The sequence below is a fragment of the Mercenaria mercenaria genome, chromosome 17, assembly GCF_021730395.1.
Source record: "Mercenaria mercenaria strain notata chromosome 17, MADL_Memer_1, whole genome shotgun sequence".
NCBI classification, from domain to species: Eukaryota; Metazoa; Mollusca; class Bivalvia; order Venerida; family Veneridae; genus Mercenaria; species Mercenaria mercenaria.
In genome coordinates, this window is record NC_069377.1 from 32,925,029 (window position 1) to 32,946,366 (window position 21,338).

At 37.1% G+C, this 21,338-nt stretch overlaps 2 protein-coding genes across 5 annotated transcripts in view; one reads left to right on the top strand and one right to left on the bottom strand.

Moving 5' to 3' along the window:
* LOC123535826 (uncharacterized) overlaps positions 1-14,636 on the bottom strand; it is a 26,788-nt gene extending 12,152 nt beyond the window's left edge. The window contains exons 1-4 of the mRNA XM_053527757.1: positions 14,193-14,636; positions 5,606-5,807; positions 1,526-4,523; positions 959-1,115 (exon numbers count right to left, since the gene is read on the bottom strand). Of these exons, the coding sequence (XP_053383732.1) occupies positions 959-1,115; positions 1,526-4,523; positions 5,606-5,807; positions 14,193-14,636 (3,801 nt within the window). The remainder of the gene's footprint in view (positions 1-958; positions 1,116-1,525; positions 4,524-5,605; positions 5,808-14,192) is intronic.
* The window catches only part of LOC128549889 (interferon-induced protein 44-like), a 21,876-nt gene continuing 15,124 nt past the window's right edge, over positions 14,587-21,338 (top strand). For 2 of the 4 annotated variants that reach the window (XM_053527621.1, XM_053527626.1), the window contains exon 1: positions 14,590-14,726. Coding sequence is in view for 2 of the 4 variants with exons in the window: in XM_053527625.1 (XP_053383600.1) it covers positions 20,279-20,804; positions 21,135-21,205 (597 nt within the window). In the remaining 2 variants the exon portion in view is untranslated. Of the gene's footprint in view, positions 14,727-16,555; positions 17,085-20,258; positions 20,805-21,134; positions 21,206-21,338 lie in introns of all 4 variants that reach the window. The other 2 variants (XM_053527625.1, XM_053527624.1) reach the window with 2 other exon arrangements.

Genomic DNA, 21,338 nt, shown 5'->3' on the forward strand with positions numbered 1-21,338 from the left:
TCATGTCATAAACGACAACATCAAAACAAGTCGTATTTTCAAGATGGCGTTGCCCATAGAAAAGTCAAAGAAGTAGTTAAGCTGTATTATGAGAGTTATTCACCTATCACAGTCATTAGATCAATACAGAAACGATATCCTGAGGATGAGAAACTTAGCAAGATGCAAGTGCACAGAATAGTTAAAAGGTTTGAACAGTCAGGGTCAGTTATTGACAGACAACATGGTAACAACGGCCGACCGAAAGCAGTCAGGTCTTCAGAGAGGGCGTCATCTTGAGCACATGTTGTAAAACTGAACCTTTTCTGTGATGGGACACTGAGGTGAGCATTTTAAGTAAACCTGCAGATGTTATGTATCAAATAAAACTTTACTGTATCTCCTACCGCTTAGTGACTTTCATTTAAAAGTACATTCTATATTTTGAAAAATTTAATACAGCGAAATGGTAACAGATATTATGAAACACCCTGTATATGCTACTGTAAGAGTGCTGTAAATAGAGTTATTCCTTTGATTTTATTTTCAAAATTTTTTGCTGAATATGGCGTACAAGAAATAGATTTTATCACTGATTTAAGGTGCCCATGGTTCTTGGGTAACAGTGCAATAATTCAGCAGAGCCTCGTCTCCACCAAATAGTGACTCTCAAGCCAGATATTCCTATCTGTACCTACAACCAGTGAATCTTATTTTCGTGTCACGCTACAAAGCCTGCTTGCATTTAACCTTTAGCCTGCTGGCGACAAGTGATTTTGCCTTTGCAACCTGGGCAGACCAAGATCAGCCTGCAAGTCAACGCAGGCTGATCACGGTCTGCACAGTTCACTATTCAGTCAGTAAATTTTCAGTGAACACCTCTTTGAGTAATAATTGGTGTTGCCCAAATTGAATGACGGACCAGTTCATTTGAGAAATTAAACAGGGTAAAGGTTAAAAATTCAGCAAGAAGTCTTACTGTATTATTTTGTGCTGAAGCATTCTCTGCCTGGAACTGTCCTTCAGCTACAACCTGTCTCATTGCAATATCACATGCCTCTTTTCTACCATCTTTCTTATTGTGGCAGCTCACAGATGGGAACTTCCGGTTACCTACAAAAGCTGCCATCTCAAATCTAAAGTGAAACAAGACAATAAAAATCATCATCAAACAATTTATCTAATATTAACTGAAACACGCAATATAAGTTCTGCAAGTAACGAATAAAAAGTTGTCATCTTGACACGGTAAGTTAGAAATAACAGTACATGTATGTCAATATGAAAGGGCTGTTACTTATTATTATACTTATGTTAACTAAATTTCTTTTAACCCCTCTATGAAGTATCTTTCATAAGTAAATTTATATGTTATATTTTTTTGCTTCTGTTGTGTTTAATGTCAGATCAAGGTGAGTATAGGTCATATGGCAACTTTCCAGTTTCTGATGGTGGCGGAAGAACCCAGCTGTCCCTCCAGGAATTATCTCGTGCAGGAGCATGCCCAGAATGATAAAAGATTAAAAGACAAGATTTATCTACTTACGTTGGTTTATGAGAAGATCCCCTCTGACTTATGACTTCCACTCGCGCTACTAACTTTCGTGACTGAGCATACTCCATCAGGGCACTGACAGGATTCTTGTTCAAAGCGTTAAAACTTTCAGTATTGAGCGCGAGACCAAGGTTTGGTCTTGGAGTATTTTGAGCTGGTTTTGATATTGATATAGGTACTGGAGCAGACTGTGGTGCCTGAAGACCTAACTTCACAGCTGGTGGTGGTGGTGGGCCTCTAGTTGCAGGCCTCACAGCTGAACTTTGTACAGTAGCCTGGTTCATAGTTAAATCTGGTCTTTGAAAACTAGTCTGTCTACTCTGATTTGCAAACACTGAACCTGACTGTGTAAAACTAGACTGGTTGACAGTTACAGTCTGTTCAAGTTTATTTCCAGAAAAGTAATTTTGAGAACCAGACTGAGAAAATTGTCCAGATGAAAAAACAGACTTGTTCTCTGCTGACTGACTTGAACTTCCTGAACTTCTGTTTGACAATGTTTGAGACATTGTAGAAAATGTACCACTAGGATGACTTGTTGATATTTTATCTTTATAGCTACTTGGGGGTGAAATTTCTGTTTTCTTCAACCCCTTTGATAAAATATCTAAAGGTGATGGTGGTGGGCCTTTATTGAATGCACTTTTACTTTGAGAACTGGGGACTGATTTATTTACAGATTTAGGTTGTGTTTTGCTTTTTAAACACTGAAGACTTGTAGACTGGTTTGGATAATCCGCATATTTACTGGGTATTTCTCGTTTTTGTACTTCTTGTGTCACAAGCGCAGTCTTTCTAGCATTCTGCGGAGAAGACAACCGCTGGTTAACTGAATTTTGAAATCCAAGTGCTTCTTTAGGTGACGACCTTTGTATTGAACTTGGAAACAATTTGTTCGCAGAAAAATCTGAATTTGAAACTTGTGATTTTGTGTTAACATTGTAAACATTTGAACTCATAGTGTTTGAGTTTGCTCCAGTTCCCCATAAATTTGAATTCAACTCCAATTTCTGAATATTTGTTTCCATTGGCACCATTGTAACTTTTTCCTGATTATCAGTAACTTTGTTTGTATTTGAACCACTTTGAGGTGGTATATTTCTCGTTTTATTCATTGGACTTGAATCAAATTTTACTGACATTAAAGGCTGCGGTGTACCTAGAACTGAACCTTGGTTTATACCTCCTGGCTTCTGTGCAAATTTAGCTGTGTTTGAATCAAACTGAATTGACATTAATGACTGTGGTCCACTGTTAGATTTAGCTGAAATGACACTTGCCGATGTAGTTTTACTAATTTTTGCTGGTGGTGGCTTGAACAAAGAATTTGGACTATGAGATGTAAAAACTGAAAGTGATGATCTAACAGTCTGTTTACTCACACTATCGCCCATACCACTATTTCCACTGACATTTCTTTCATCTTTTTTCAACAGTGCCATTGGTGATGGCGGGGGGCCTTTAAATGTAGGCTTAACTTTTCTTTCAGGTAGAGTATACATTTCAGTTTCTTTTACAATGTTATTGTCTCCCATTTTCTTACTAATGTAATCAAGTCCTTCATCTGTAATTTTCCACAATTTGGAACTGCCCGACACATAGTTCAAGGACAAACATTTCTGTAAAACCTCATCTAAATGTTCTGGAGGTATATCTGTCTTTCTTTTAAGCACAAATTGTGCAATACCTTTAAGTTCTTGAAGAACTTTTAGAACTTTATCACAGTCTTCCATGTCAATGTCATTTGATTTCATATCCTGATCATTCTCATCAGCCATTTCTTCGTTCTCTTCCACTTGTTTTCCAAAACTATCATTCATCTCTACCTGACTAATTTCATCCTTTGCTTCTAATGCATGTTCAGTTACTGCAGAAGATTCAGGTAACTGAGAATTCTCAACTGCTTCTGAATCACCATATTCAGTATCTTCACCTTCACCTAATGCAGGATTTTCTGTTTCTGCAGCTGAACCTGTCAAATCTTCTTGTAAATCAAGCACTTCATCTAGTATCTGAGGAGTATTCCATTCCCTTGATACTTTAGTCTGCTCTGGTGTAACCCTTTCTACTGAAACAGCAGAAATTTCCGGAGTGCTTTTCTCATCTTTATTTTCAGATGAAGTATCAGTTTCACTGCAACACATTGCAAAATCTTTAACATTCCGACTGTCATTACTATCATCTTCTGTTCTTAGTTCAGCATCAATTTCTTTTGCACTATCAAAAGAGCTACTAGTGTCATCAGACATTGGATCATCTAATCTAAACACATCTCTGAATGTTTTTGGTTTCTTCACATACTCTCTATCAAACTCAGGAGCTTCATGTACAAGTTGGTTTCTTGTACTCCCATTATCTTCTTCCATGGAAACAAGCTCATTACTTTCTTCTGCTAAATTATCTGTGCGACCTATCACTGTACCACTTTGATCACCTTCCCTGTTCACTGAGTTTGCCCCTGAACTTGACATTTCCATACTTTCTCCAGTTCCTTGTTCTTGTTTAATGTGATCTTCGCCATCACATTCAAGAGAATCATCTTCAATGGCTTCATTCCAATCAGCACAATTTCTAGACACACTAGAATCTCCATATCCTTCAAACATTTTATATGATCCTTGTGTTGAAATATCCTCCTCTCTATAACCTGGAGTGACAGATGAATTATCTCCATCTATATTTCTTTCAGGATGTTCAGTTTCAAAATCTTTTTCATCTTCATTTTCTATAAATCTCTGACTGCTCTTTTTATTCTCACTTTCACTATCATCATCTTCGTTTTTTTCTTGCACAGTTGTATATACTTCAGATGCCTCAGATTCAAACTGTGGCTCGGTCTTGAACAGTTCAGTATCCTGAAAGACCGGAATACCTTGACCTCCGGGAAGATAATTGTCTGCAGGGTAACTGTCCACAATGTAACTGTCTGTAGGGTAACTGTCCTCAGGGTAACTGTTTGCTGATGGTTTGAATTCAATGGCTCTTGCACCTGAAATCGTAAATGAAAATTTTTGAACAGGAGAAACTACAATCTTGTTCATTTGGGTCATGTTAATAATTCATTCAAGCACTAATTTGTATTGACTCCACCTTTTCAAATTGTTACTATATTTTAGGAATACATAGGTAATAAACAACTGAAAAAAAGATACAGTTATAAATGTGTTCCAAATGCTTTAATTTTTTTATGGAATGTTAAAACACTGACTTCAAAAATTCCACAGTAACTTTTTATGACCTGCACAATTCAAATACTGTAAAACCATCAATATTCATGTAAATTATAATATTCAAACTTTCATGAGTACTGTGGTAGTGTCAATCGACAAAATTAAATCCCAACAAACAACAAACTTCCATTTACTGTGAAATCATTAATATTTGTGGGGGACTAATTTTCGTGGATTTCATGAACGAGTCAATTAACAAAATTTAATTCCAACGAACAAGTAAATTCCCATTCATTTTATGTTCAGAAGTTGAAATGCACAAATTCATATACCCAAGAAATAGCCATTTTGACCAAAACCATGAAATTTCATGCCCACAAAATTAAATGATTTTACAGTATCACATGTTTGACATCACGGGAGTGATATAAAGCCGTTACATACATTCGATAATATGCTAGTGTAATAAAGCTTCAAGGTCAACGTCGTTTAATGTACCGGAGATGTTAGTCAAACTGACTTGTTTATAATAGTTAAAGAAAGTAGATTTTTATGTTTTGGCAGAAAAAGCTAACATGCGATAAAATGAATATTACATTTGTGACCTTCCAAATTAAATTAAATAAACGCGTTGAATAACATTGATATAATACTCGGCAGGGCCTCGCATTTTATTATTTTATTCAACTTGTTTAATAAATTCAATATGAAAAGACACTCCTGAAAGTAATATCGTCCATTTAGTTTATCTTCAAAAATTGAAAACCATGAATTCAGATCCCCTCAAAATAGCCATTTTGTTCAAAATCACAAAATTTTATGCCCACAAAATTTTAAAGATGATTTCACAGTAGGCAAAACGTCTCCAACCTCCCGATTTCATCTCTATATTCAGCTTTACCTGCCCCTCCTGATGTAGCTATCCATGTTGGTGGTTTCTCCGATACTTTGTCAATCAAACCCTTCTCCAGCATTTTGTACAGAGTCGTGTTCACATCACTGGCTCTAGAGTGACCTGTTCCCTTGGCGATGTCAAGTGACTTGCTTGGCTTTGACCTCCCTCTTAAAAATTCTAGAATCTTTCTTTCAAGTTCCTCATCTCCCTGCAAAAATTACGTGTTCCATTATTTCTACACGATAGGATATAATCAACTTATTACCAGGCAGGGTTTTTTCCAGCTAATTTGGGAACATAGCCTATACCCCTAAAATTGGGAATTTTGACGCATAAATGTGGGTAATATTGGGAAATATTTAGTCCCATAGGATACAGTAAGGATGTGTTTAAGCACTTCTCATACACTTGTTTCACATTGCACAACCTCTTAAACATACTTCCAGAACAAAATTGTCCATAATTTGGTCAATGTTTGTGCAATTTTGATGAAATTTTTTTCAGAATGTAGATTGGGAATTTTTGCACTCATTTTAGGAAAAATACATATACTTTTTGGCATTAGGAATATAGCCGAATAACGGCTATAAAAATGGCCGAAAAGAAACCCTGCCAGGCACTAACCTTATACTGAATTTCAAAGATTACTTTATACTGAATTATACCTTGCTATGACGTTAACAGTAATATACATGTTACTTCTCTTTAACACAAAAAGATAATCTGTAAATTATAAAAGCACCAGACAATTTACATGATTGTTATTGATCCTAACTCTTCTAGGGGACTGTGTTAAAATATTTTAAGTTTATTATACCTCACTTTTGTCTACAATGATAAAATCCCATTACCCGAGCAAGAGATATTTTGACTTGTATCAAAAACATTATCAAACTTTTTGACACATGACCAAGCGAAAGTGATTGTCAGGTCATGCCACCGGGCTGACATTTTGAATGTCATATAAGGGCAAATAACTGCTTCTATATTTTAGCCAAATCATGAAATGATTGCCTCCCTTGTATACATATAGTATTATATTATATTTCGTTTACTTTGTTGAACTTGCTCATGAGGATGTTAAAAAGATGAAACTGATGATTTAAATGAATAAAAAACATATTTTAACTTTTTTATATACTTAACTTTGTTTGGTATAATAAAATAAATATCACATGACAGCATGCGTGACACTGATATTGTCAACCCTCGAAACAGAATGTCACCACTTGGCTTTTGCCTCGGGTGACATTCTGCCCTCGGGTTGACAATATCAATGTCACACACGCTGCCATATGATATTTATATAATATCACATTGGCAATAGCTTTATCAGATCAGGCGGTTCCAATGTTGTTTATATTTTGTATAAACATACACCTTAACATAAAGCTATGACCTGTGTGTATAATTATCCACTAAAAACAAATGTCATTAGTTTATACTAATTGAGCCACACCATGAGAAAATCAACATAGTGGCTTTGCGACCAGCATGGATCTAGACCAGCCTGCGCATTCGCGCACTCTGGTCTGGATCCATTTTGTTCGCTAACGATTTCTCTAACTGCAATAGGCTTTGAAGGCCAACAGCATGTATTCTGACCAGACTGCGCGGATGCGCAGGCTGGTCTGGATCCATGCTGGTCGCTAAGCCATTATGTGGGTTTTCTCATGGTGCGGCTCAATTTATCTTAGGTTGATTGTGGAGCAAGTTCTACAACTTATATTAATCACCCTCGACACCTCATTCCTGATGGAATCTGTTGCCATGAGGGTATTAGAGAAGAGGCCAGTTTCCCTTTAATGCTGAGCACCAAGCAAGGGAGCTACTAGTACCATTTTTCAAGTCTTTGGTATGATGCAGACGAGGATCGAACCCACGACCTCCTGCACTCGAAGCAGACGCTCTACCACTAGGCTATCGAGGTGGTTATGTCATTTAAGTTACTGACATAAAAATAAAAACCCTTGATTCCCTGCTTGCATAATTTATGTATTTTCTGTGATAACAAGAGCTCGTCGAACACGAAATGCCCCCCTTGATGCATTCAGTAATTGCACAAGGAACAGAAATTATATGCTCACTGTAACAAAAGTTCTACCATTCTGGTTTAATCTGACCTTGACCTTTAACCTATTAACCTAACAAGAGATTACAGAGTGATCTTGGCACCATCCACTGAGCCATTTTTGTATGTTCCAAATTTCAAGACTAGCTCAAGGTCAAAATCAAAGTCAAATTTCATTTCGGTACAAAACAATGTGTATGTGGTCCAAATTTGATAGCTGTGGCTTGAGAAATGTGAAAGCAGGTCACTAGATCAATTTCAAGGTCAAAGTTCATTTCGGTAGACAAAACTATGCATGTGCTTCAAATTTGGAGGCTGTAGCTTGAGAAATGTGAAAGTAGGTAATAGATAAAAATCAATGTCAAATTTCAATTCAGAACACAAAAATATGCATGCGGTCCAAATTTGAAGCCTGTACCTTCAGAAATGTGAAAGTAGGTCACTAGGTCAATCTCAAGATCAAAGTTCATTTCAGTATACAAAACTATGCTTTGGTTCAAATTTGAAGGCTGCAGCTTGAGAAATGTGAAAGTAGGTCACTAGGTCAAAATCAAGGTCAAATTTTATTTTGGAACAAAAAACTATGCATGTGGTCCAAATTTGAAGCCTGTACCTTCAAAAATGTGAAAGTAGGTCACTAGGTCAATAACAAGGTCAAAGTTTTTTTCGTTACACAAACCTATGCATGTGGTCCAAATTTGAAGACTGTAGCTACAGAAATGTGAAAGTAGGTCACTAAGTCAAGATCAAGGTCAACACATGTCAAGGTTCATCTTGCCACTCAAAACTATACATGTGGTCCAAATTTGAATGATATAAGTTATGGACATGAAGATTCTAAGTTTTTCCCTATATAAGTCTATATGAACCATATGACCCCTGGGTCGGGGCCATATTTGACCCTAGAGGGATAATTTGAACAAACTTGGTAGAGAACCACTAAATGATGCTACATTACAAAATATCAAAGCCATAGTCTTTGTGGTTTGGACAAGAAGATTTTCAAATTTTTCCCTATATAAGTCTATGTAAACCATGTGACCCCCAGGGCGGGGCCATATTTGACCCTAGGGGAATAATTTGAACAATCTTAGTAGAAGACCACTAGATGATGTCACATACAAAATATCAAAGCCCTAGGCCCTGTGGTTTTGGACAAGAGGTTTTTCAAAGTTTTTCCCTATATAAGTCTATATAAACCATGTGACCCCCGGGGCGGGGCCATATTTGACCCCAGGGAAATAATCTGAACAATCTTGGTAGAGGACCGCTAGATTTTGCTACATACCAAATATCAAAGCCCTAGGCCCTATGGTATTGGACAAGAAGATCAGAAACCGTTCAACTGTTCCTGGCCAATGTGACCTTGACCTTTGACCTCAAAATCAATAGGGTCATCTGCTGGTCATGGCTAACCTAACTATCAATTTTCCTGACACTAGGCCCAAGCGTTCTTGAGTTATTGCCTGGAAACCATTTTACTGTTCCTGGTCACTGTGACCTTGACCTTTAACATACTGACCTCAATATCAATAGGGGTCATCTGCTGGTCATGACCAACCTCCCTATCAACTTTCGTGACCCTAGGCCTAAGCGTTTTTGAGTTATCATCCGGAAACTGTTTTACTGTTCAGGGTCACTGTGACCTTGACCTTTAAAATACTGACCTCAAAATCAATAGGGGTCATCTGCTGGTCATTACCAACCTCCCTATCAACTTTCATGATCCTAGGCCCAAGTGTTCTTGAGTTATCATCCGGAAACTGTTTTACTATTCAGGGTCACTGTGACCTTGACCTTTGACATACAGACCTCAAAATCAATAGGGGTCATCTGCTGGTGATGACCAACCTCCCTATCAACTTTCATGATCCTAGGCCCAAGCATTCTTGAGTTATCATCCGGAAACGGATTGGTCTACATTCCGACTGACTGACATCTGCAAAACAATATACCCCTCCTTCTTCGAAGGGGGGCATAAAAATAGCTTGTAGTCTTGATTTAAGGTGGCAGCTTCCATTTGCAAAGGGGTTTCAATTCCATTGCATAATAATTAAAGTCCTTGTCTTTTTTCCACATTTCGTCATTTATATTAAAACAAGAGGGCCATGATGGCCCTATATCGCTCACCTGATATCATTGCACTTGAGGACAAGAAGGTCCTCAGAAAAAATATCTAAGTCCTAAGGACAGTAACAACAAAGGGAAGAAATTTAACCAAAAAGAAAAAAAATTCTTACAAGGTATAGATATGTCAAAATACACGTAAAAATTGGAGGTACCATCCATGTTGTACCACAGAAAAGTGGTCTCGGTTTTTCCCTACGGCCAATAATAAAAAAGTTACGAAATATAAGCTATTTATAGTAACATAAAAGGAAAGTAATTAAAAAAAAATTATTGTAAGTGAACAAAAGAAGGATCTGCCAAATAAATCTGTTGAAATAAATGAAATTTCAGATCAGTATCTTCATTAGTTAACTTACGGAGATATACCCATTTTAATTTGAAATAAAGGGAGGTAATTTGACATAAAATCAGTCCATAGTTATCTACCCTCATTGGCTCAGTCCAACTAATGACAATAATGAAATTTCGAATTGGTCCTATAAGTACTTACTGATATAAATCCATTTTGATTACAATCAGGGGAGGTAATCACATATAATTTAAAAATAACTCTGAACCTACGCTTGGATCTGATTTGTCATGGAATCCAAAAATTATTGTTGTTAAAGTTATTTTGGAAGTTTGTATCAAATAAAACCATAAATGAAGTCTCTATATGGCTGCAAAAGCCAAATTAGCCAATTTTGGTCCTTTAAGGGGCCATAACTCTGGAACCCATGATGAAATCTGGCCAGTTCAAGAAAGGAACCAAGATCCTGTGGTGATACAAGTTGTGTGCAAGTTTGGTTAAAATCGAATCATAAATGAAGCTGCTATTGTGCAGACAAGGTCAAAATAGCTAATTTTGGCCCTTTCAGGGGCCATAACTCTGGAACCCATTAAGGGATCTGGCCGGTTCAACTAATGAATCAAGATTTTATGGTGACACAAGTTTTGTGCAAGTTTGATTAAATTCAAATCATAAATGAAGCTGCTATTGTGCAGACAAGGTCAAAATAGCTAATTCTGGCCCTTTCAGGGGCCATAACTCTGGAACCCGTACTGGAATCTGGCCAGTTCAAGAAAGGAACTAAGATCTTATGGTGATACAAGTTGTGTGCAAGTTTGGAAAAAATCAAGTCATAAATAAAACTGCTATTGTGCAGACAAGGTCAAAATAGCTCATTTTGGTTCTTCAGGGGCCATAACTCTGGAACCCATAATGGGATCAGGCCAGTTCAAAAAAGGAACCAAGATCTTATGGTGATACAAGTTATGTGCAAGTTTGGTTAAATTCAAATCATAAATGAAGCTGCTATCGTGCAGACAAGAAATTGTTGACGCACAAAAATAGCAAATTCTGGCCCTTTAAGGGGCAATAACTCTAGAACCCATGATGGGATGTGGCCAGTTTTCGAAAGGAATTGAGAAATCATGCCAATACAAGTTTTGTACAAGTTTGATTAAAATTGCTTGCAAAATGTGGTCTCTATCTTGTTCACAAGAAAGTGTGGATGGACGGACGACGGATGAAGGGCGATCACAAAAGCTCACCCTGTCACTATGTGACAGGTGAGCTAACAAGAGATCACAGAGTGATCTTGGCGCCCACCATTGAGCAATTTTTGAATGTTCCAAATTTCAAGACTAGATCAAGGTCAATATCAAGGTGAAAGTTCATTTTGGTACACAAAACTGTGCATGTGGTCCATGCATGTGGTCCAAATTTGAAGCTGTAGCGTCAGAAATGTGAAAGTTGGTCACTAGATCAATTTCAAGGTCAAAGTTCATTTCTGTACACAAAACTATGCAAGTGCTTCAAATTTGAAGGCTGTACCTTGAGAAATGTGAAAGTAGGAACTAGATAAAAATCAAGGTCAAATTTCAATTCAGAACACAAAACTATGTAAGCCTGTAGCTTGAGAAATGTCAAAGTAGGTCACTAGGTCAATCTCAAGGTCAAAGTTCATTTCGGTATACAAAGCTATGCATGTGGTCCAAATTTGAAGGTTGTAGCTTAAGAATTGTAAAAGTAGGTCACTTGGTCAAAATCAAGGTCAAATTTCATTTCAGAACACAAAGCTATGCATGTGGTCCAAATTTGAAGCCTGTACCTTCTAAAATGTGAAAGGTCACTAGGTCAATGTCAAGGTCAAAAATTATTTCTGTACACAAACCTATGCATGTGGTCCAAATTTGAAGGCTGTACCAACAGAAATGTGAAAGTAGGTCACTAGGTCAATCTCAAGGTCAAAGTTTATTTCGATACACAAAACTATACACTTTAACAACAGCCTACATGTACAAGTGTCTTTAAATGTGCTTTGTGAAGTGTTGTGTAAAACAGCTGATATGTACCAGTACCTTTCAGATATGGTTAAGAGAACTAAGTCTTGTAAAACACTCATTTTACAAAATATTCTTTAATCTGTGCTTGTTATTTTTGTATTTGTTTTGTAGTCTTGAAAATAGAACTGAAAATAAATGAAGTTGAATTTTAGTATTTGTTTTTGTTCTTGTAGTTTATAACGCAGGTAAAATGAACTTTCATTTCCCATCTTCCTTTGGCACCAATGTTGGCTCTAGTGGCTCCTCCTTGGCTCCAACTTTTGCCAAATGGCGAAAGTGTTGGCAACAGCTAAAAAATTTCCAGAGCTATCCCTGTGCACATGGTCAAAATTTGAAGGCTGTAGCTTGAGAAATGTGAAAGTAGGTCATTAGGTCAAAGTCAAGGTCAAATTTCATTTCGGAACACAATACTATGCATGTGGTCCAAATTAAATGTGAAAATAGTTCACTAGGTCAATGTCAAGGTCAAAGTTTATTTCGGTACACAAACCTATGCAGGTCCAAATTTGAAGGCTGTAGCTACAGAAATGTGAAAGTATGTCACTAGGTCAAGATCAAGATCAGCTCATGTCAAGGTTCATCTGGCCACTCAAAACTATACATATTAAAGGTCCAAATTTGAATGTTGTAGGTTATGACAAGTTTTTCCCTATATAAGTCTATATAAACCATGTGACCACCCGGACGGGGCCATATTTGACCCTAGAGAAATAATTTGGACAATCTTGGTATAGGACCGCTAGATGATGCTACATACCAAATATCAAAGTCCTAGGCCTTGTGGTTTTGGACAAGAAGATTTTCAAAGTTTTTCCCTATATAAATCTATGTAAATTATAAAAAAAAAACAAAGGGCCATAACTCACTAAAAAATTGTTGAACCAGTCTGATTTTCAGGGGGACACAACTAGGGTATCAATACATCATTCTGACAAAGTTTGGTCAAAATCCCCCCAGTAGTTTCTGAGAATAACGAGAAATTGTTAACGGAAGGACGACGGTCCACGGACGCAGAATGATTTGAATAGCCCACCATCTGATGATTGTGGGCTAAAAAACATACTCTTTCATGAAGAATGAAAACTAAAGATATCCATTTGATTTGACTGCACAGTATGGGAAATAATTCGGTGAATATATATCAATACTTATATTATATCACATATGGGGATAAAATACCTTTATATCCAGACTGGCATACTTATATCATGTATATGTTGTAAAAATGCAATCAATAAATGGATAAGTTAATCTAGGACTGGTCTTAACAAAGCAATTTTCATGCGCCTGTTTAACACCATCACTGTGAGACTGAAATTTAGTTCTCAAATTTCCTTGTAATTGTTTTTCACAAGGAAGTTCCAAACATATTTTGACGAATTTTAGAAATATTACAGTGCCAAAAGCGCTCTGGAATTTTAATAGGAGCTGCTACACAGACCCACTTACGGATATGTGCACTAACAGCGATTTTTTTCCTTTATACTTAAAGTGGTATCGAATATCAGACCTGTTCACAATTGCAAACGGTCTTTCACAGTTTTCAAAATGGGTCATTTACATTTAAATGATTAATTGGAGTGAAAATCTCTAAAAATAGTAGAAAAACGTAAAAAAAAGCATTGAAAAGCTTTAAAGAAGTTTGTTAGCGACTTTTGCGAAGATTTGCGCCCTATTAATCAGGATTTGTTACATTCGTCACCCTACATTATCGACTCTTGAATGTTAATTCATAAGCTATAGTGCCTTTGGGTACGAATCGTTAAAATCATCAAACATTTTGATTCACATTTAGTATTAAACAATTCACAATTAAGGGGGAATAAATTCACAATTTCGAGAAAAACAATGCTAATTTTCACAATTTTTTCTGGCTGTACCCATTCACAATTTTTATAAAAAAAATCACTGACTAGCCACTACTGAAGTAGACTGTGTTATAGACTTGTGACTACCCAAATTTTTTGCTGACTAGCAATCTGTGAAACAGAAAGTGCCTTTGGTAAAATACTCATACATGCCACAATGTAGATACTTAATCACATGAACAAACTTGACAGTAACCTCTGTATTTTTCTCGGCGTTTTCAGATTTACGTCTTGATCTGGTTGTTCTTGGGGCCAGTGCAGTCACTGACGTTCCCGATTGTACAGCCCAAACAGGTGGGGACTCCTCAACTTTGATTACTCGACCATCACGCTGTAATTTGTACAACTGATTGTTTAAAGATTTTTTTGGCACACGAAGAGCTTGTATAATTTTTGCAGCAGCCTCTGTCTTCTTTGGTTTTCCATTTAGAAATCTTAAAATTCGCTCTTGCAACTCTTTGTCGGCCATTTTGTAAATTAAGACTGAGTTTACATATAAATATGAAAGGTATCTTTTTTGCTGAAGAAATTTTCGAACCAGTCTGAAGGTCGAAATCGAAAGTAGATTTTCAAACCGAAAATAGAAAGCTATGATTTTTCGGAAATGGTATAGATATCTAGCCATTGAATCGTGAAACATATTGCATGGTATTAAAGCGTAGGCTAGGCAGCACCCCCATAAACGACTGTACTCCCCCTCATTCCTGTTGCAACCGATGAAAGGCCGAAGGTAAGGAATCGTCTTCAAATTAATTATTTTGCTGTACATGGATGTGTATGTGGTGATATAACAGATAAAACAGTCAAGTAATGTTTGCAAAATGCTGACAAAATGTCTATATACTGATCACACTTCTTGCATGGAATTTCATTTGGTGAATAGTGCATGTCAAATTTATTTGCAGTTGTTTGCATAGCCTACTCCATAAATGTAAATAAGAGAATTTAGACTGTACCCAACATATAAACAATATAACAGCAAAGGCAAATAACTCATTAAGATTCATAAAAAGAAATGTCAAAACGAACAATAAACAGGTCAAACAAGCAGCTTATAACACCTATGCAAGATCCCAGTTAGAATATTGCTCCATTGTCTGGCACCACTGAAAAAAACAACAACACCTTACCAGTAAAATTGCCGAGAGTGTCCAGAGAGCTGCTGCTAGATATGCGTCTATATGCACTATGACTTTTCTGATAGCGTAACTAAAATAATTCAAGAACTCCATTGGAAATCTCTAGAACATCGTAGAATTCAAAACTCTCATATCTTTTTATATAAAATTCAGTACAATCTTGTCTTTGTTGACCACAGTGAGTTGAATCACCTGATACCAACTAGAAACCTAAACTTTCGCATACCCCAGTCACGCACCCAGTATCACTCAAATTCTTTCTTCCCCAGAACCATCAGATACTGGAATGCTCTTCCCAGATACTGGAATGCTCTTCCCATATATATATATATTCAGTCAAGCCCCAGCCTAAATGTCTTCTCTGACAGGCTGGCGGCGGTCACATACTAGAGCTCAGTCTCCCCTTGTTTTTATCCTTCTTTTAGCACACTTTATACTGTTCTGCATCTTTTAAACCTAATTGTTTTAACTTTGCACAATTGTAAACCAAGACTCGCGCCTCCCAATCATAATCGTGAACGATTGCTCGGGAGTAACATGTAGATGTAGATGTAGATAGAAGATGTTGCATAATGGCCCGGACACAAAAATGGTCCGACTCTATTTTTGACATTTGACCTCTAGTGTGATCTTGACATTGGAGCTAGGGAACTGTGTCTTGTGCGCGACACATCGTCTCATGATGACCTCTAGAGTGTTAACAAGCTTTTCCTTTGATTTGTCCTGGTGACCTAGTTTTTAAACCCAGATGACCTACTAGTAATATCGACCTTGTCCAAGATGTTATTGAGGGTAACATTCTGACCAAGTTTCATTAAGATTGGGTCAAAATTGTGACCTCTAGGGTGTTAACAGTCAAATTGTTGACGACGAACGACGACGGACGACGGACACAGGGCGGTCACAAAAGCTCACCTTTGAGCACTTCGTTATATATTCACTTACGTTAACTAGGTATCTTGATTTTTGTCAGTTAGCCGAATCGGCCCAGGCACTTTGGAATTATGGCCCATATTTTCCCAAAACCGGCCTTTTTACTCTTGTCCGCGCTCTAAGTCGAATATTTCTTATCCGATCTTCACTAAACTTGAACAGAATGTGTTTGACCATAAGTCCTCGGCCAATTCGATAACTAGTCAAATCAGTATAGGCACTTTGGAATTATGGCCTCGCATTACCGAAAATCGGCCTTTTAACTCTCGTCCGCGCTCTAAGTCGAACATTTCTCACCCGATCTTCACGAAACTTGAACAAAATGTGTTTGTTTGACCGTAAGTCCTCGGCCAAGTTCGATAACAAGCCAAAACGCCAGAAGCACTTCGGAATTATGGCCCTTGAATTACCCAAAATCGGCATTTTTACGCTTCAAATGTATATTTGTAGTGAGTAAACAGTATATAAAGACTGACTTTTTATTTAGATGATGACATACATTTATGAAATGGTATGATGAACACAAGGACAAAGAGTTAAGTTTTCAGATGGAACTGATGGTTATTGTTGACATTTTAAGAGATTGCGCTCTGGAGTTTCGTAACGACTTTATGGATATCACAGACATTGGCTCTTTTGCACCGTGCGTTAATACCATCGCCACCGCGTGCAACCAATTTTCTACCAGCCGAAACCATTGCCTTGATTCCCCACCATGGCTACAATCCAGAACAAAAGTAGGCAAGAAAAGCTGTACAATGACTAAAATAAAGGGGTGACATACAACAACCTAGAAATGGTGGTGAGAAACGTATTGGATCTTATCTAGTGAATGCTTGCTATGAAAGTGAAAACAGAGAGAAATTAGTTTTAGAATTTAATTGATTTCTCAGTGGCACGCAAACCCAGCTAGATAATTGAGTTCTACTATTGATCGGTGACAGAAATGACCATGGGAGGCTTCTATGAAAGGACGCTTAAGAAAAGAAAGTGTTGAGAGGACCTCGAGTACACATGTAAGTGTATATGGGGGACTTCATTCACAAACAAAACCCGCCCGCTTAGCTTATTAGGGAGAGCGCGTATATATCTACGGATTGGAGGGTCGACCGTAAGTCCGATCCCCGGGCGGACCGTTTGTTCTCCGTGACGATTTGATAAAAGACGATGTGTCTGAAAACATTCGTCCTCGACCTCTGATTCATGTGGGGAAGCTGGCAGTTACTTTCGGAGAACAAGTTTATCCTGGTACAGAATCCAGGGACATTGGTTGGCTTAACTGCCCGCCGTTACATAAATGAAATACTGTTGAAAAACGGCGTTAAACCCAAAACAAATTGACAAACAGTGTAATAACAATCTGTTACGAAGTCATATGTTGACAAACTGGAATTGGATACGCCTTTAGAACCACGTGGCGCATTTTTCGGAGGTCGTACAGAGGCCTGGTGCTTCTGTCGATGAAGACAGTATTATGACGTTACATCGCCCTATCCATGAGTAAATAAAACGGGGAAAATTCCATTAGGTCACGAAATTATCAAGAAAACCTTAAAATATTAGAAGACTACGAGAGTCTTGTAAAGTGCAAAGTTCTTCCACCAAAAAAGTCTTTTCCGCCCTGCTCTGCTTAGTAAAATGAATAGTAAGCTGTTGTTTTAACTATGTTGCTAAACAACAATCACCTTGCACACATACTAAAGAAGAGAGAAATTTTTTAGGTACCTGTTAGCCATATATATTTGGCTGATCGGAATGACTTATTTTATGATCTGTTATTTTATAGTTGTCATCCCTCTAACGGGACAGCGACAGTCAAAAGTTACCACGCTGTCCCAATTGGACTAGGTACCTGTGTAACAAATGAGGTGAAACAAACCCGTAAAAAAGGAATATAAAGCTGTCAAACTCAGCACAAACCACTAAGAAGCACTTGCTGTTCAAAACGCCCCTAATAGGGTTCAAACTCGAACCTAACAAGCCCTACGTGTTGACCATTTTTTATACCCCAAAGAGATTACCTTAAGTACTTCGAGGATGTGCTTCTTGTCAATATGGCGACGCTAATGTCAAAATCCATGTCCATCGGTATTTATCTGTTTTTACACGCGCGAGGGAGTAAGTTTCTTTAACTGTCACAGAGACATGTTTTAGTATGCACATGTGCTCTTTGATCTTCCATAGATATCGCGTGGTACTTTTATAGGTTCTTTAGTCTTATATGTATATAAGGAGTAAATGACATCCATTTTAGCCCACCAGAGGACAAAGTGTTCATGGTAATTATGGTGAGCTTTTAGGATCGTTAGATATCCGTCCGTCCGTCGTCCACAATTTCTTAATTAAGAAAACCTCCTAAACCACAATGCCAATTTCAACCAAACTTCACAGGAATGTTCCTTAATTGGACCCTTTCATATTCTTTCAAATCTAGGTCATTCTTGTAGAATTCCACGGCAACCAAAAAGAAAATTTTCAAAAATCTTCTCCCCAGAAACTGCTGGCCTGATTAAAAAAAAGTTCCTTGAGTGACCCTTTACCAAAGTTCGACCTATATTGCGACAGATTAAGTTAAGTTCTGACATATCGTGATTTAAAATGTTCTTAAGAACATTAGCTTTAAATTGATGGATAATATTGACTTCCCATTTTTCTTTAACCTAAATTTGTTCAAATGAAAGATCAGTTTGGCTTGCCTGTTCATTGTGAATCCCTTATTATCAGATATAAAGCGCATTAGTCAAAGTTTCTCATTTTGAGCAAGACAGTTGCGGATGTGCAAAGGACTGCATATATTTTCCTTGTTCTTCACTGGTAATCTACTGTAATACAGAATCATATTGACCAAATTGATTGAAAAGTGATATAACTAACACAATTTACATTCTGCGGTCATGTCGTTTAGTTACACCATACTAATTTAGTTCCTTTTTTATTTCATATAAACAATTAAATATTGAGACCTTATTTTCAGTACTTTAGAGCATTTTCCATGATATGAAAGCAGTACATTGGCTGTTAGAATGACATGCCTCCTTACCAAAAAAAAAAAAAAAAAAGATGTTATGTTACATAATGGAAAAATGATCTATTCTGAAAATGCCTCCATGAATTTAGCAGTTTATCAGTTAAGCGTATTAAGACATTTTCTAAACTAATAAAGCTAAAACCTGGAACTTCACAATGAAAGTGGTCTAGATCTTTAATCAATACCATATTAAGCTATTAAACTCAGCCAAAACATATAACTGCCACATGTAACACTGTAGGGATAACGCATGTTTTTTTTTTTCATGTTTAACTAATAACATCTGCAAAACCCGATGGTTAAATTGATTGGTTATTCTACCATAAAACGCGTAAAAACCAAGTAAATAAGTATATTATCTTTCCATGAAATGCGCGGTAAAACAGCAAAATAAATACAATAAAATAAGCTAACTGCTGACAAAGCAGTTTAAACCAGTGAGTCCAGTGTATTTTTTCCTCAAAAATCTAGATATGTCTCATTTTCTGGCCAGTTCGCCAGAAGCGCGCAGGTTGTAAGAATTACTTACAATGGACTTTAAAATTAGAAATAATAATGGCTAGTTGTAAAAGCCCATCTGTCACGAGTCTAAAGCATTTTAAGTATGACAAATGGAGACATGCACCACATTGAATCTCCCTGTTTTGATCTTCCCCTAGTGTGAGCAATGATCGAGACTTATAAAACAATTCTGAGTGCCACAATGCCGGGGACTACCTCCTCTTCATCCTTTACAAACACCCTATTTCCAAAAAAAAATCCTTTTTTTTTCACACCAATGTACTGTTTATACGTTAGTCAAATGAAAAAAAGAGACTAGAAATCCGGTCAGTGTTATATACATTTAAACAGTACATAAATGTGAAAAAAAAACGGGATTTTTTGGAAAGACATACATTGGACCAGTGCCTGAGGTGTAAACAAACGTGTTTTTTTAGTCCCCCCACCCCCACCCCACCCCACTAGTAGTCACGAGACGGGGACGCCTTATCTATTAAGCAATATGAACATAGGTTTAAGTTCGTGATGTTACATACACACATGAAATTCTTTTATCAATTATCAGCACAGGCAATTTCTTCTTAAGTGATGCGTCCTTTCCAGCTATTCAAAATAAAATCTACCATTTGAGAGAAGTGATGGTTTTCTTTCGCTCTTTCAGGGGTCAAGCAGTGACCAATAATGGAAGGCAAACTCTCGGAGAAAGGTATGGATCAGCTTGAAAAATGGATTGGAACAGGTCCTAAAATATTTACACTTCGGTATGCTATCACACGAGATGGATGTGATGCTACAGTCTTCCACCAGAAATGTGACAACCAGGGTCCTACTGTAACAGTGCTGTATAATCAACACGGATCCGTGTATGGTGGTTATACAAGCGTCAGTTGGCGGTCAGCGAACGGCATTTACGTCAGAGATGATAAAGCGTTTTTATATCAGCTGAGATATAATGGAAGTGACAGGCAAAATATATTTCATGTTAAAATCCCCGGTCAAGCTGTTACACACAATAGCTCGTATGCACCAGTATTCTATGATGATCTTCTAACATTTAACGCTAAGATAAACAAATTCGGTTCTGTCTTTCCTCTCAATGGAAGCATGAGCACTTTCGGAACCACATACAACAACAACGGAGTGAGTAATGACCAAGTAAACAATGGTTCGATGGACGTCACTGAACTAGAAGTATACAGTGTAGCAGGTATCAGTCTTTACTTTTACGATGGATAATTCACGCATCTTCAAAAAGATATGTACTGTATATACAGTAATTTTGCGAATAAAAAAACACCTGGCATTTTGATACAAGTGCATGGCTTCCTATCTTAAACTCATCTTCATTTGTAACCTATCAACCAATCTGTTGAAAAAAACAACAACAAGTTACGACGTCGAGTAGGACACAAAAATGTTTACCCTAGTAAAGGGAATAGTTTGTAGTACCTATTACTTTAATTATCTTCATATTGAAGTTAACTGCATATCGTTTACATATTAAAGGCATGTAGCGTTCAATGCTTTTCAATTATAGATGGCCAAAGAAGAAAAACCTTACAGGAAGGAAATACACCATGGCGAAAAACTAAAGACTGGAACGAAAAGGTTTGATTGCAGCGAAAAAGTTAAATGAAAACACCAAGGAGAATCCCTTGGGACATGGCCAAACTGAATTTACTTTTAGATTTTTTTTATTACTATTATGATCCACCTTTTCCTTATGGTTTCTCGTTAATTA